This window comes from Arachis duranensis, chromosome 9 (genome assembly GCF_000817695.3).
Source record: "Arachis duranensis cultivar V14167 chromosome 9, aradu.V14167.gnm2.J7QH, whole genome shotgun sequence".
Lineage (NCBI taxonomy): Eukaryota > Viridiplantae > Streptophyta > Magnoliopsida > Fabales > Fabaceae > Arachis > Arachis duranensis.
In genome coordinates, this window is record NC_029780.3 from 96,031,051 (window position 1) to 96,046,799 (window position 15,749).

The window sequence follows — 15,749 nt, forward strand, 5'->3', positions numbered from 1 at the left end:
TACAATAAATATTTCATATAAAGAATTATTTGATAATTAATTTATTATGTAGAGTTAATATGAGTAATAAAAAAATCTGAACCTAAAACTGGACTGAGCAAAATCCGTACAATAATGAAACCTCGTCGTAAAAAACCAACTAGAAATTTCCTGGGAAACATGATGACTAATCATGATACACAGTACACAATATGACTCATTACAAGAAATTATATATATTTTAAGTACATACTTTTCCATCTATTAATAAAAACAAAAAAAAGTAAAAATATATTTTTTTATTATAAAAACAACGACATAAATTTAATAATATATCAAAAAATGATGTAAATATAATTTCTTATTCTTTAGCAGCTTAGCCTCATTTTTCACTAGTCAGATGATATGAACAATATAATTGAATAGTAACATATAAAACGTTATTCTAACTTTAATCAAGTTGATGCATTGTTACATCCTCCTTGACATTTTGTTGCCTAAACTAAACAGGTTGACATCAGTGTAATAAAGAGGAAGAATGTGTACTTGATCATATCCACCCTTGACATCACGGATGAAGAAATCTCAGTTCTGAGGCCAGTTTATGATTACACCAAAAGTCATGATCAGTACAAGATCGTGTGGATTCCGGTGGTGGAAACGTGGACGGAGCAACTGCGGAAGAAATTCGAGGCTCTGATGACAAAGATGCCATGGCTTGTGGTTACGCACTTTGGAAGCATTGCAGGGTACAAGTACATTAGGGAGGAGTGGCATTTCAAGAAGAGGCCTTTGGTTGTGACGCTGAACCCTCAAGGCAAGGTGCTTCACTCCGACGCCTTCGATCTCATCCATGCCTATGGAATGAAGGCCTTCCCTTTCACCATTGCCGATCAAGAAAGGATTGACAGAGAAATTCATTGGGTTAGTTCTGTTGTTGGCGATGTTCACCCCGCGGTAACTGCCTGGGTAAGTAATAATTAATAAATGTTATGATATCTTTTTTCTTTTTAATATAATTTAAACAGAAATATGAATGATTAGTGTTTGTGGTTATGATAAATACCTTGACTAAACAGTTTTAGCAACGTTAAAATTAAAGTGATAGTACTTTTTATTTTTAGTTTTTCAATTAAAAATGTTATTAAATAATAAAAAATATTACTTTAATTCTAATTTGCTAAAATAGTATAATTATCGCATCCNAAGTCATACTTTTTGTAGCAACATTTTTTTGAAACATAGACACCATTAATTATATTTTGAATAAAATCCGATTTACTATGTGATGTAGATTCAACAGCACAAGTACATATTCTTCTATGGAGGCAAAGACAGAGAATGGATCGAACAGTTCACAAAGTACGCAACCATACTTGTAAACGACGCTACCCTAAAGTCCGCAAACATTTCAATAGAATTGTTCTGCGTGGAGAAGCAAGACAAGAGCCTCCTAAGCCGCTTCTGGAGCGGAATTGAGAGCATGTTCATCACCAAGTATCACAGGACCGTTGATGCGGTCACACAAGAAGTGCAGAGGATGCTCTCCTACAAGAACGAGACAGGGTGGGCCCTACTCACCAAAGGCTCCTCCGTGGTTCTTAGTGGCCATGGAAACACGGTGTTGAAGACGGTTGCGGAGTTTGAGAAGTGGAAGGAGGTTGTGGTGAAGAAAGGGTTTGAGTTCTCGTTTAAGGAGTATCATGAGAAGATAGTGCGCACTACTCACCGCTGCTCCCACCTTGAGATTCCTAACGTCGCCGGAAAGTTTCCGGAGACTATAAAGTGCCCTGATTGCCCCAACACTATGGAGATTTACATCAGTTACAAGTGCTGCCACAATGGGAACACCGCTAATAATGACAAACACTAGCTACCTATATTGAGAGCTGAATCAGTTGTTTGAGTCTTTGTTTATGTTTCTTTTATTTCATGCATGTATCTGTCTTCACTCTTCAGGCTTTGAAACCCTTTAAGAGAGAGCTATTCCTATAGTTTCCTTTGTGGTTGTGTGTGAGGATTAAGCTTCTCTTGAGAAATAATTAACTACATATGCATGGTTGTGTCACTTCAGAAATTATGTGTTTCTTCCTACCTATGTAATGTATGTTGCCGCGGTCAAATTTCATGCAACTTTTAATATTGAAGTTTATTAGCTTCTTCTCATATTGTCTATTTGCATATATTCAAATTTTATATATCATCAAAGTCTGATTGTAATATTTAAAATACTATGAGAAGTTATTTCGTTTAATACGCATTATTTTCATTTCTAGAATTCAAACTAATAAAGATTATTTCTATTGAAAAAGAAGATTGTTTATTACTTGATCAACTTAATATTTAAATTTCGATATTTAAACTGAATTTATTTGTATTATTATCTATTAGTTATTTAATAAGAAATTTTTGCCAATAGAAACCATGCATATAATGAATTGTGGAATAGAGTAATTAGTTTTAGTCTAATCCTAATCTAATCATAACCATGGGTGTTAGTAACAATTTTGGTTACCTACATATTTATGGCTATGCATGCAACATTAATTCTATTGACATTAACTATTAAAATCCCTTATTCGTACAGGAAAATTTTTAAGTGTTCCGTTTACTTTATTGGAATACCAGTCTCAGGTTGTGGGTTTTGAAAAATAAACAATAGAACTGTATTTGACTATGACATTAATATTCTCAGTACGGACAGGTCAATCTGTTATATTTGTCGTTTAGCAAAATAAGAAATTACGATTTAGTCTCTTTAATATCTAGTAAAAATGTCTAATTTGGTCAGATAGTAACGTTGTTTGGTGTAAATGAATTAACTGACTCGACGAGACTTCTCTAGCAAATATACATATTTTATAAGGAATGAAATTCCCTCATGAGCGCGCTATACTTGGTTTTAGAGTCGTGTCAGAGAGAGTTTATTGAAAAAGATAGATGATAATTTTAGGGCAATTATAGCGTATAGATGTGTTTGTAAAGATATGCTCTTTTGTTTGATGTGAAGTTGACTCGTGGATTTCTGCTGGTAGTTGGAGGAGCAGCTCGCAGACCTTTCTGAATAGCTTGCAGACGTTGCAGGGCTGGTTTACAAAGGCTCCACATTGTAGCTAAGCCGGTGGATGGGGAGACCAGGCTTGAAAATTCCATTGAAGGGATGTGAATGGACTTATCGTTGTTGGGCTTTGTTTAATTCCTGAAATGTTATGATTGGGCTGGGGTTGTTTGATTGCTTAGGATTTTTTGATATAGTGGACTGTAACCGGAAATAAAAGAGAGAAAATCGGATGATAAATTCAAAATTTCCATTTCAATGTTGGGGATAGGCCCCCAAAAGATAATGGATTGATCCATTTAGATCATTGTTTTGAGAAAATTGTTTCTTTTTCAATCATAGAAAAAATCTTGTCGTGTATAGTTTCTCATGAATATGTGATAAACCACATTCTTTTAAACTATTGGGATAACAAATAATAAATATGTTTAAGTAATTCAATTTGAAATTTAAATTCGGTGTTTATATACCACATTCTTTTAAGCTATTTCTTTTATGCTTTACTTTACACTTTTGTTGTTATCAAAATATTTTTGTGATTTCTAAAAAATTAATTAGTAAGTAAATTAACAAATTACCAACTTATGTACATTGAATTAAGTGTATTTTATTTCAATGAGACTAATTAACTTTTTTGTTAATATTTTTTAGGGTAAAATACCTAGCTAAACCAAATGAAGCAAAAAATTACTTGTATCACCCAAAATGAAAAATGGCACATTTATCACCTAAAGGCTAATTTTATGTAAATCGAATTATGCTAATTCGATTTTATAACTTTTATCAGTAAATCAAATTAGGTGGAGTAGATTTAGTAGGTAACATTGCATTTGGAGTAAATCGAATTAGGCTATTTCGATTTATGTAAGTATGGACAGCAGTTTCAAGACAAAGACGAGGCTAAATCGAAATAGGTTGATCAGATTTACTAAATTTTTAGCAACATATGTAAATGGAGCCTGGATAATTCGATTTAGTGTTTATAAATAGGTGTGGAATCCGAATTCTCCATCATAGCGAGTCCCACAATTGCTAGTGATGAGAGCTTCTTGTTTTTGGTACACTATAGAGGGTCGATTACGAAAAAAATACGTTTCAGAATTAAGTTTACGAATAAAGATCTGCTTAGTATCTTCATTAGACATTCGACGAGTTTCACGGAGTTTAGGGATAATATAATCCAAAAACTTGGTCTACAAAACATGAAACGGCTGGAGAAGTTATTCTATAGAATTTTGATTTCGGTTTTGCGAGACGATGTGAAGTATGATTCGTTCGTCATAGGGAGTGTTGAAGATTTGGAAGTTTTGTTCCATTGTCGTTGGTAATTTCTGGAGGTGAGGACCCTGAGCTGTTGGCCAAGCTTGTGGATATGATCTCTATCTCAGGAGGTTCTAACCACACAGGAGATCGGTGGAGTAGCTGAGTTTCAAGTTGGACAATAGTTTCAGGACAAAGACGAGGCAGTGTTGAGTGTGAAGACGTACATCATCCGACGTGGGGTTGAGTATAAAGTGATGGAGTCTGATTACTGCAAGTACCATGGAAAGTGTAAGTATTTTGGCAATGGGTGCATATGGTTGATTCGAATCAGTCTCCAGCAACGCAGAGGCATTTGGGAAGTGAAACGGTACAATGGACCTCATCCTTGTCTGGCCACTTCGATATCGAGTCTTCATAGGGGGATCGATTACCATGTGATCTCGACGTTCATACTCCCTATGATCAGGGCCGATGCTGCCGTGTCGATCAAGGTACTTCAGAACGCGACAAAGGCCCATTTTGGTTTCAGACCGACTTACAAGAGGGTTTGGATGACTAAGCAGAAAGCCGTGGCTTAGATTTACGGAGACTGGGAAAAGTCATATAATGAGTTGTCGCAATGGTTGCTAGGCATACAAATCACGATGCCGGGCAATGTTACAGTATTGAGGACGAGTCCAGTGCGACTGGGTGGCCAAGTGAGTGAGGAGCAAGCATATTTCTATCATCTTTTTTAGACTTTTCCACCGTGTATCGAGGCGTTCCGACATTGCAAGCCACTGGTTACTATTGACGGGACCCATCTGTACGGGAAGTACAATGGAACACTTCTCGTAGCAATTGCAGAAGATGGGAACTCCAACATCATTCCTATCGCATTCGTACTTGTGGAGGGTGAGAATGTGGAGTCGTGGTCCTTCTTATCCCATCTTCAACAACACTTCACGTCTCAACCAGGCATTCTTGTTATATCAGACAGAATCAACAGGATCAAGGCTGCACTAAAATGCTGTATTTATTTATAACTTTATACGCGGTATCATTATAGTTAGAGGACTTCAACACGGATTTGGCCATCAAAACCTTGGACTCAACTAATAAGATGAGATTATAAACAAAAATTTTAGTTATATTCTGTTGTTTTTTTTCTTAGAAATCGTTATATCTTCTAGCCGTTGTTGCTATTTATAAACCGTTACAAGTTGTATCGGTTTATGTATTGCAACACCTTGCATGTAATCTACGATAATTCATAGCCAATTATATTAAAAACTCTAAAATCGTACCAGTCATAAACAAATATAAAATGTTGCATATTTGTATAATTTAGAGAAAATTTTATTTAATAATATAATTTATCATTATAAATAAATTGATATATAGATAGATTAAAAAAAATTCACTTCGATTTATAACTTTTTAGATGACTCAACAAAAGGTTGGATTAAATAAATGCATTATTTGTTATTTCTCCTCAAAATGTATATTTTGTCAAACTAAAATTAATTTTAAAAAATAAAAATATTGTTTCTTTTATTTTTGGTTTATTTTTTGTGGGTCAAAATAATAATTTATTTTAACATTTTACATCATATTTCACTAATTCAATATGTTTATTTTAATGTTATTTTAACCCAAAAAATTTTTTTATGCTATTTTAAAATTATTAGGATAGGTGAACTTCAATAAATGGGACATTATAAGACTTAATAGTTTTGAAGGAGGATTGATCCCAAGATCCAAGTGCCCAACAGTGTAAAGAAATGGTTATCTTTTACCAATTTTGGTGAAAAAAATGCAACTACCATTGAATCATTCACCCACTATCGAAGTGAAGAACCAACTCAAGTGTTTCGGCCTTTTTTTTTTCGGCCCAAACAAAGTCCATGACAGCAGCATCCAACCCACGGAACGCGTCAGAACACCGTCCAACTACACCCCACCGAGCCAGCTCTCGTGAGCTCGTGGGACCTCCTCTGAGCCACTTGCACATTGCAGCGTGGAACCAACACGTGTCCATACGTGAAATATAATAAAAAAATTTGTATATCTGTACACACTTTCATCTGTACACTAGTGCGACCCTAATTTTAAGGATACCTGTGTTCGGCCATAGATCCGAAGGTGAAAAATGCTATTAGACGAAAATATTACCGCTCTGACAATATTATGTGAAAAGTGGGATATTATTCAAATTGGCAAAAATTTAGTGTGATGATTGGCGATCCCAGGTTAGTAAGGCAAATAAATAGTTATGAGAAATGATAAATGTAGTTAATTTTTTTTTTGTTAATGTTGGATATTTTTTCAAAACTTTAGTTGTTGTATGTGCGGTGTTTTTGGGGTTAGATTTTTTCCTGTATGAGAGTTGTTTAATGGGAATAATAAGTGAATATGAAAAACTTTATTTTCACATATAATGTTTGAATTTGAAGTGTTAAGTTTGGTGTTTGCATTGAGCATTTGGTTTTATGGTCATAGGCTGAAGTGATAATAGCGCAATGTGTGAGTCATGTTTTAACATCATATTGTACTACTTTCATGGCCATTGGGGTTGTTTAAGATAATGTAGTTTGATTTGATTAGTTTTGTATGTTTTAGTAGTTTAGGGTATTTGAAATGTGTATTGCAGCCATGGAGGTTGTGAAATTTTTTTTAGTAGTGAATTTTATAAATAGAACAGTTATAAAGTGGTATAAAGATCTGATTTGTTTATTTCATGTATTGGCTCTAGAATTAGATCTGTGATCTTTATTTTAATACCGGTGAAGACGGCATGCATAGCTTGATTTAGAAATAATGATATTTATGAGAATATTAGAAATGTTGATATTTAGAGCATCTGTAATACTTTAGTTTGAGTTTATTTTGCATCTTACAAAGTGTTACATAACTATTTATGAGGCTATTTATCATAAAAGTTGAGGGAGAAATTCAATTTGAGATTTGTTACTGTAATGCTTGTCTCATTTGAATTTAAACTAACATTATTTATAGTTATTTTAAATAATTTTAATTAATCAATAGCCGCTAAATATTCATTGTGAGAAAATTCTGAATATTGTGTACGATATTAATTCAATTTTGTAGTTTGGATTGATGGATTAGGCGAATTCCAACACTTTTAGTTTAAAATGTATTAACTCGTGTACTCATATTTTTTACTATTGGATTAAATGGGATAGATAAAGAAAATGGAGGTTGATCCGTTGGCTATAATTCAGCTAAGATAAAACTATAAATTGGAATATGTTTAAAACTAAATAACCACGTGCTACATCAGGAGTACGTGGAGTACGTGCTTAGCTCTTCTAACCAAACAACTAAGTACCAACCTAAATTGGCCCATGAATCTCTTCGCAAATCTCTCCAACTAAACTACCACAATCCCAACAACCGGGATAATAGCAAACAATAAGACTTTGTCAAACCAAGCAAAGATACGAATAACCGCCTAAAGCTAAACTCTATATATACGAATGACCAACCTTGTCATAGGTATGATATACACAGTCTTACTCTGAATTATCCTAGCTTCTTACTTACTTGAGCGTTGGAGTCCCTTTGCAGGTGTCCAATGCCGCCGTCTTTACAAGAAGACGATGTTCCTTTCTCTCACTCCCAAGAAAAGCAAGTTCAAGCACTAGCAGAACAGGCTATATTTCGGAGATATCTTTCACACAGGAACATTTGGCGCCCACCGTGGGACCGTATATCTAACCTATCATTTTTTCACCTGAATTTTACCTTCTTTTATAGGATCTAATTAATGGTGGAAGAGCAAAATCCTGCAACGCACTATAAATTTTAAGGAAAAGTATAAGATACCAACATATTATCTACCAACTTATTTCCAACAATAATTAATTATCATATTTTAAACATATATATAAAGAGACACATCCAGAAAATATATTTATAAAGACACTTCTATTAAATACAACTATAAAAAGACATTTTTATTAGACACATCTATAAAGACACTTCCATTAAATACAGTTATAAATAAGAGTTGGCAGAAGTTGGCAGAAATGTTGTTGGTAACGTAGCGGGATTGAAATTTTAAATAGCAGTATGCAGTTTTAGTTACGTGCTACACATTGTCGGTTTTCATATTTACATAAAAATGTTGGCTTCGTAAGATTATATAACTATTTGACTAAATAGCAAAATTAATTTCATTATCTTCGATCAAGAATAAAATTCCATAGGATCTAAACAATTTGAACATGAATAATTTCGTACTTTCAAGATGTTAGTTCAAAAAGACTTATCATCTATTCTACTCCTTTAGTAATAGCGAATCTTTCAAACTCATTTGGAATTCATATATGGAAAAGTATGAGGAGCCAATGGAATACTTGTACAATGTGTACAATAGAGGTTTATGGAGTATTAGAGATATAATCATTAGTGTTACCTTTTTTCATCAGCTGAAGCTTTTGGGATGAGTGGTATCATGACATGGTATTAGAGCGCTAGATCCAAAAGGTCAAGAGTTCGATTCTTAGTGAACCCCAAAATCAATTTAATCTTTTGGAAAGATGTTTATTATCTCTAGTACTCAGACGGTTATTCTAGATAGTATGGGGGATGTTCATTTTATAACTCAATAACACATTGTACAAATAATCTATTGTCTCCCTAGCGGAATCCTATATATATTATTTGTGAATACTCTTATTTTTTATTTCGCACTGCTTTACAACCTTTACTCTATTCACAATATTTATTCTTATACTAATTGTTATTTTCTTTCTTATAACAATTTTTAATTAGTTTTCAATAAAGTAGTATAAATGCAAAATTACTTATTTTTATTGACAATTTTTATTGGCACAATGAGATACATTTATTCTCAATTGTTTTTATCTATTGCAAATTTCCATTGCTAGTAAATACTATTCTATTTTTCAATAGCATTTTGATTGCTCGATACTCATATAGTCCTATTTGTGTTGTTCCTTAGTTAATTTCAATTATTTATTTTTTCGGCTTTAGCCAATAAAATATGTGTTTACATTGTCAAATTTAACTTCTTTTCTGAATTGAAACTGTCTTATATATTACTATACCATGAAATGCTGAGGTCAATATAAAAAGACAATTTTAAAGTTAACTCCAAAGCCGTCAATTTATGAAATAAATTCTGCCAAATGCTCTGCTAACATTATCTCGGTACACAATTTTAATTACATATATGCATTTTTAGTTTCATGTTTTCGTTAAAAATTTTGAATTAGCACAATTATACAAGTATTTGATCAAATAAATTGATTTTATTATTTATATACAACCAAAAATCGAATCACATACGAATCTACGCCAACTTATAACAAATTTCTCTCATTTTTGTTTACATTATTATTGCTATAATTACTATTTTACATTGATTACTCAATGATAATCCATATTATTTTATTCAAGTTTTTTTCTTCATTTTCTTCAATTATTTTGCTCCTAGAATAAGGGGATTCAATTTTAACTTTAGCCAACGAATCCAAAACATGTGTTTACAATAGGAAAAGAAAAATAACATGGAAGATAATTATAAGACGAATAATCTCATTGTATCAAACTAACAAGTCTTATACCATGGAAAAACCATACATACACATGACCTAAGCTACTTATATAATTTCTTTACTTTAATTTTCAATACGACATGGCCTCTTCGTGAATTACCAACATGTATATATCTAACACTATTATTTTTACTATACATTTCTATATCGAGTTCTATTTATAGGACAACATAATCACACCGATCAAAATCAAGCAGTGCTATAGATCATCTCAGCAAAACAACCTCGCAGCAACACCACCAGACGGACTATAACTTGGACAACTTACACCTAGCATAAGTCCACTTTTCAAATCAATATATAAGACTAGTCTAAGAGTGCATTATAAATAAACTCATAAGTCAAAACACAGTGATGTTCTACTCTTCCATTAATAATTTTTATTCATCTACTTCCAATCTTATCTATTAAATTTCATTCATTATTATTCATTGATCTATAAGTATCTTATGCATAATCGATCAAAATAAATTGCTCTGCCATGAATCTTCAAAATCACATACATTCAACTCATCGAATCTCCAACCGATATATACTTCTTCATTAAGCACTCAGATTACTAAGTCATTTACTATCAATTTCTCCCGTACCAACACAAACTTACACTTCAAACGGTCAGATCCTAAAAGCAAACACAAACCAATCAATATCAACTCGAACTACCCAAGGGATATACTAATCCAATATTCAAATCCAATTTTTCTTACCGAATTATAATTCGATTTTCAAGCAAATCACAACTTTTACTCCTCTATTGTTTGAAGTTACTATCCACAAACAAATATTTCGGCTTAATCAACTAATCAAAACTGAGCTATATTTCAGTTTTCAAACACACAAGCTACCAAGATAAATATCAATTCAAACAAATCGACATCTATAAGTCGAGCTCATTTCAAACAACCCAACACCTATGAGTTGGAATAATTTCAAGCAAACTGATCTATAAGTTGATACAACTCCAAATATGCTATGCCCAATTCCAAATTGATCTATTATATCGGTTCACCAATTTTTCAAACAACTCAACAACAACCAATGATATCCATTTGACCTATCAACAATAGTCCTGATTACTACTAGTCATACCTATTCAATTTTATAATTTCAAGAGCAACACATATCACTCACCCCTCTTGTATAATTACTTTTTGCCAAACCAAGTCAACGTACCTCTTTTTCTCATCAATATTTCTACTCCTTATAAGTCAAAAATACTTTTTTATCAAACAATTATCATGCAAATCATGCTACCCCTATTAACAGTACTAGTTCATCAAAAGCACAAACAGTTTCAACAAAACCAAATCCAAACAACCCGACACTTATATGTTGGAATAATAACTCCAAACAAATTTGTATCTATAAGTTAAAATCATTCAAAAGGAAGCCGATGTATACCAAAAACCTTTTTCAAATAAATATTTTATTCTCCATGCCATCAGATTAAACTGAGGGCTTATCCTCCTTATTTAACCATTATTCCTCATCATTCTCAAATTTATTTTACTTTACTATCTACTACATCAAATTCCAAGCATGACTATTATTTTTTCATACAATAAGTTGAGCTTGGGGCTACTAGTATTACTATCACTATTCCGAGCTATATTTGTCATTTCGATTTATAACACCACAAATACTCATAAGCTCAACCCGTCGTATCACCACAAAAGTACAATAGGTCAAGCTTGGGGACTATGATCCTTTGGCTATAATTTGGCTAAGATAAAACTATAAGTCAGAATATGTTTAAAACTAAATAACCACGTATTACATCAGGAGTACGTGGAGTACGTGCTTAGCTCTTCTAACCAAACAACTACTTGCCAACCCAAATTGGCGCAGGAATCTCTCCAACTAAGCTACCACAATCCCAACAGCCGTGATAATAGCAAACAAGATTTTGTCAAACCAAGCAAAGATACGAATAACCGCCTAAGGCTAAACTCTATATATACGAATGACCAACCTTGTAACAGGTATGATATACATTCAGTCTTACTCTGAATTATCCTAGCTTCTTACTTACTTGAGCGTTGGAGTCTGATAAACCATTATTTTATGATTTATATTGTGTTTAATTGAGTGGTTTTATCAAGTCTTTACCTATTTATTCATATGATTAGCATGATATTACAATTCCTCCCCAAAGTTGTTCTATGGTTGTAAACTTGCTTCCTAGAGATATTTTTATTGTGTATTTTAATTCTCTTTTATACCATTTGATGTCGTGATCTGTGTGTTAAGTGTTTCAGGTTTCATAGGACAGGAATGGCTTAGAGAATGGAGAGGAAGCTTGCAAAAATGGAAGGAACACAAGAAATTAAGGAGATGACCAGCAAACACTGATACGGACGCATGGCTCACGCGACCGCGCGAAATGGAGAAAGCCGCAGTGACGCATTCGCATTTCTAACGCGAACGCGTGGATTGAAATCTGCACGAATGACGCGAATGCATGGACGACGCGTACGCGTGGCAAGGAAAAACACTGGATGACGCGAATGCTTGGACGACACGTACGCGGGACATGCGCGATCTGAAGAATTTGCAGAAACCGTTGGGAGCAATTTTGGGTCGTGTTTTGATCCAGTTTTTGGTCCAGAAACACAGACTAAAGCCGGAGAACATGCAAAGACTCAGGGGGATTCTCATTAGGATAGTTTTTAGTTTTTAGATCTGATTTTACTCCTCCTCTAGGTTTTCTGACTACACATTCATAATTCTTAGATTTTTTATTTGCTTTTGGATTTGGATATTGAGAAGAGTTGTTACCTCTGCCAAGACTTCGTCATTCTAGTTTGTTTTCTTACTTTTTACTTATTCTTCCATATTCTTAATTTGTCCAGAGTTACGATTGGATTATTTTAGAGTTTATTAATACAAGAACTATTTTTATTTTTAATTGATCTTTTGATTATTATTTATCATGTCTTTCTTTATTTTCCCTTTCAATTTTATGCAGTCTATATTCATGAACATGGAGTAGTTTTCCAACTTGATTGGAAGTTGATTAAAAGAAGAACCTTGAGTTGGAATACTCAAGAGTCAAATTGTAATTGGGTTTATTGTTGGTTGCCTCTCTAGTCACTAACACTAATCCTTCCCAAGGGAGAGGATTAGAACTTGTGAATAGAAGTTGACTTCCAACTTACTTGACTTTCCTTTACTCAGTAAAGGATAACTAAGTAGAAATAACTACCAATTATCAATTGATCTTGAGAAAAATCTAACAATGATAGAACTTCCAATTAATCTTCTCCTGGGCAAGATCTTTATTTAAATTACATAAATTCTCTTATTTATTTTCCTGTTTCTCAAACTCAAAATTTCTTGGAAAACCTCTGACCAATAAGCTGCACTCTTTTGTCAACTCGTTGGGAGACGACCTGGGATTCATACTCCCAGTATTTTTATTCTAATTTTGTGACAACCCTTTTAAATTGATAAGCAGATTTTAGCTGGTTAAGAACTGTACTTGCAACGTATTTATTCCATTAATTTCTTAATCGATCAATTTCCGCCTCCGTCAGAGTCCATTTGCAGGTGCCCAATGCCTCCGTCCTTACAAGAAGACGATGTTCCTTCCTCTCACTCCCAAAGAAAGCAAGTTCAAGCACTAGCAAAACAGGCTATACCTCAGAGATATCTTTCACACAGGAACAGAGGTGATTCTGAATTTTGATTATTTGAGAAAAATACAACTTGCAAATTGGATGGGACTTGAAATTAAGAAAGAAAATGAGTATTAGAATTTTGTCTCATTGGATTAAAAAAATTCAATTGAAAATTTATAATTTAATGGATGTGAGGATTGAAAATTTTGTGCATTTGGATTTAGAGAAAAATTTAGAATTTTGTAAATAGTTAAGAAAAGAACTTGCATTAAATAGATTTGGATCTATTTTTTACCAAATGGATAAGAAGATGATAAAGAAATAGAATAATAAATTATTAGAATATAACTGAGTACATGTAATTTATTTGGATATAATTTGAATCAGTCTTTGTTGTAACAACTTTACAATAACAATGTTACGAAGTTCATTTAACGAGTTTAATGGAAATTGCAGCATTTGAAAGATCTATCATCAAAGTGATACGGTCTCTCATTACTTATACAAGTATCATTTCAAAAATATATGATATAAAAATTTTAATTTTAAATTATTTTGATTATTTTGGAAGTTAAAAGTGATACTGACGATGTTGGAGTTGCTCTTATGATGGAAATGATAATTATGCATAAGTAATTAACATCTCTAACATTTTGTGAATTTATAGGTATATTAAAAGGAAAAACTATAGGCACCTAAATCATATCGTTGGATGTTTGTCAGAGGCAAGAGAAGGCACTGTGCAGGAAAATGGAAGATTGTCCGACAACTGTAGTTGACAATGTTGCGGGCATTTCAGATGCATTTGATTGGCTCAGTCATATGGTGGATATTGGTGGCTATCAGAGGTACATGTCATAGTTATGTTTAAAGTGAATGTTATCTGATTAAATGTGAAGAGTATGTGGTTTTAGAATAATTAACTCCAAATGAGTTTTTTTATTTAATTCATATATGTGCAGGATGTGACATTAGACATAGAAATGGAAGATGTTGAGACAACTGGTGTAGCATTGAAGCAGACGCAGGAAAATGGCAACACGCCTGTTGAAGGAATTTCTTTAACTGCCGATGATATTCTATAGATGGAGTTTAGCGATCCTAAGCAGCTAGCACGTTTGTACGAGGAGTACAACTATGTGAGAGGTTTTGGCATCCGACAAGGGAAGAAAATAAGAAACAAAAAAGGTGAATTTGTGCAATTCATTTATCTGTGCAGCCGCGAAGGCTTTAGAGATAATAAATGGCTTCAGATGCATCATCTTAAAAGGGAGCATAAGGTTGTTACTAGGTGCAGGTGTCCAGCTGAGATGCGGATAAAACCAAGAGATAGCACCGAAAAATGGTATGTGTCACGTTTTGTGGACAATCACAACCATGATCTTCCACCTACCAAGTTTGTTGATGAGTACTTGCCTTCACACCTTAAAATTTCAGATGTTGACATAGCCCATATGGATAGCATGAGACAAATTGGGATATCAATTCCAAAAATATATAAGTCGATAGCTGCATAGGCTGGTGGTTTTGAACGAGTTTCATTTACTAAGCGAGACATGTACAACAAATTTAGGCGGCAGCGAGCCCTTTAAAATGGTGATGTGAATGCTGCCTTGAGGGTGTTAGCCAATGCATCAAGGGTTGATGACAGCATGTTTTGGTGGTATGAGGTTGGGGTTGGGAATCACATGTGATTTGTTTTGGAGCGATGCATGTAGTCAAGAAGACTACAAATTATTCAAAGATGTTCTTGCTTTTCATGCAACATATAAGCGGAACAAATACAATCTTCCGATGATTTTTTTTTCGGGGTGAATTATTACAATCAAACATGTGTTTTTGGCACTGCAATGGTTTCCTGTGAATCACAAACTTCATACGTGTGGGTATTGAAAAAGTTCTTGGAGTGCATGGGTGGGAAACCTCCTACAGCGATCATCACTGACAAGGATAGATCTATGTGCATAACAATCTAGCAAGTGTTTCCCAAAAATCACCACTGGCTTTGTGCCGGAATTTGATAAGGAACGCGACAGCCAATGTGTGTAATCCAAGATTCACATCTTTGTTCAGATATTGCATGCTTGCAGACTTTGAAGTTGAGGAGTTTGAAATGCACTAGCAAGCAATGGTAGAAGAATGTGGGACAAGTGAGCATGAGTGGGTTAAGGATTTATACACGAAGAAGTCTAGCTGGGCAACGGCTTACATTCGTGGTTCTTTCTTTGCGGGCATAAGGACAAC

General features: G+C 33.6%; 1 protein-coding gene and 1 pseudogene across 1 annotated transcript; both read left to right on the forward strand.

Moving 5' to 3' along the window:
- Nucleotides 1–2,101, forward strand: part of LOC107466298 (protein SIEVE ELEMENT OCCLUSION B-like) — a 5,008-nt pseudogene extending 2,907 nt beyond the window's left edge.
- A 12,489-nt stretch (nt 2,102–14,590) lies between these two features.
- Nucleotides 14,591–15,022, forward strand: LOC107466289 (protein FAR1-RELATED SEQUENCE 5-like). Its single transcript, XM_016085269.1, has one exon. The coding sequence runs from the start codon at nt 14,591–14,593 to the stop codon at nt 15,020–15,022; it is 432 nt and encodes a 143-aa protein (XP_015940755.1).
- Nucleotides 15,023–15,749: the final 727 nt, after the last annotated feature.

Excerpts from the sequence above, each read along its gene's own strand:
- LOC107466289 (XM_016085269.1), top strand. The coding sequence starts at position 14,591 with ATGGAGTTTAGCGATCCTAAGCAGCTAGCACGTTTGTACGAGGAGTAC.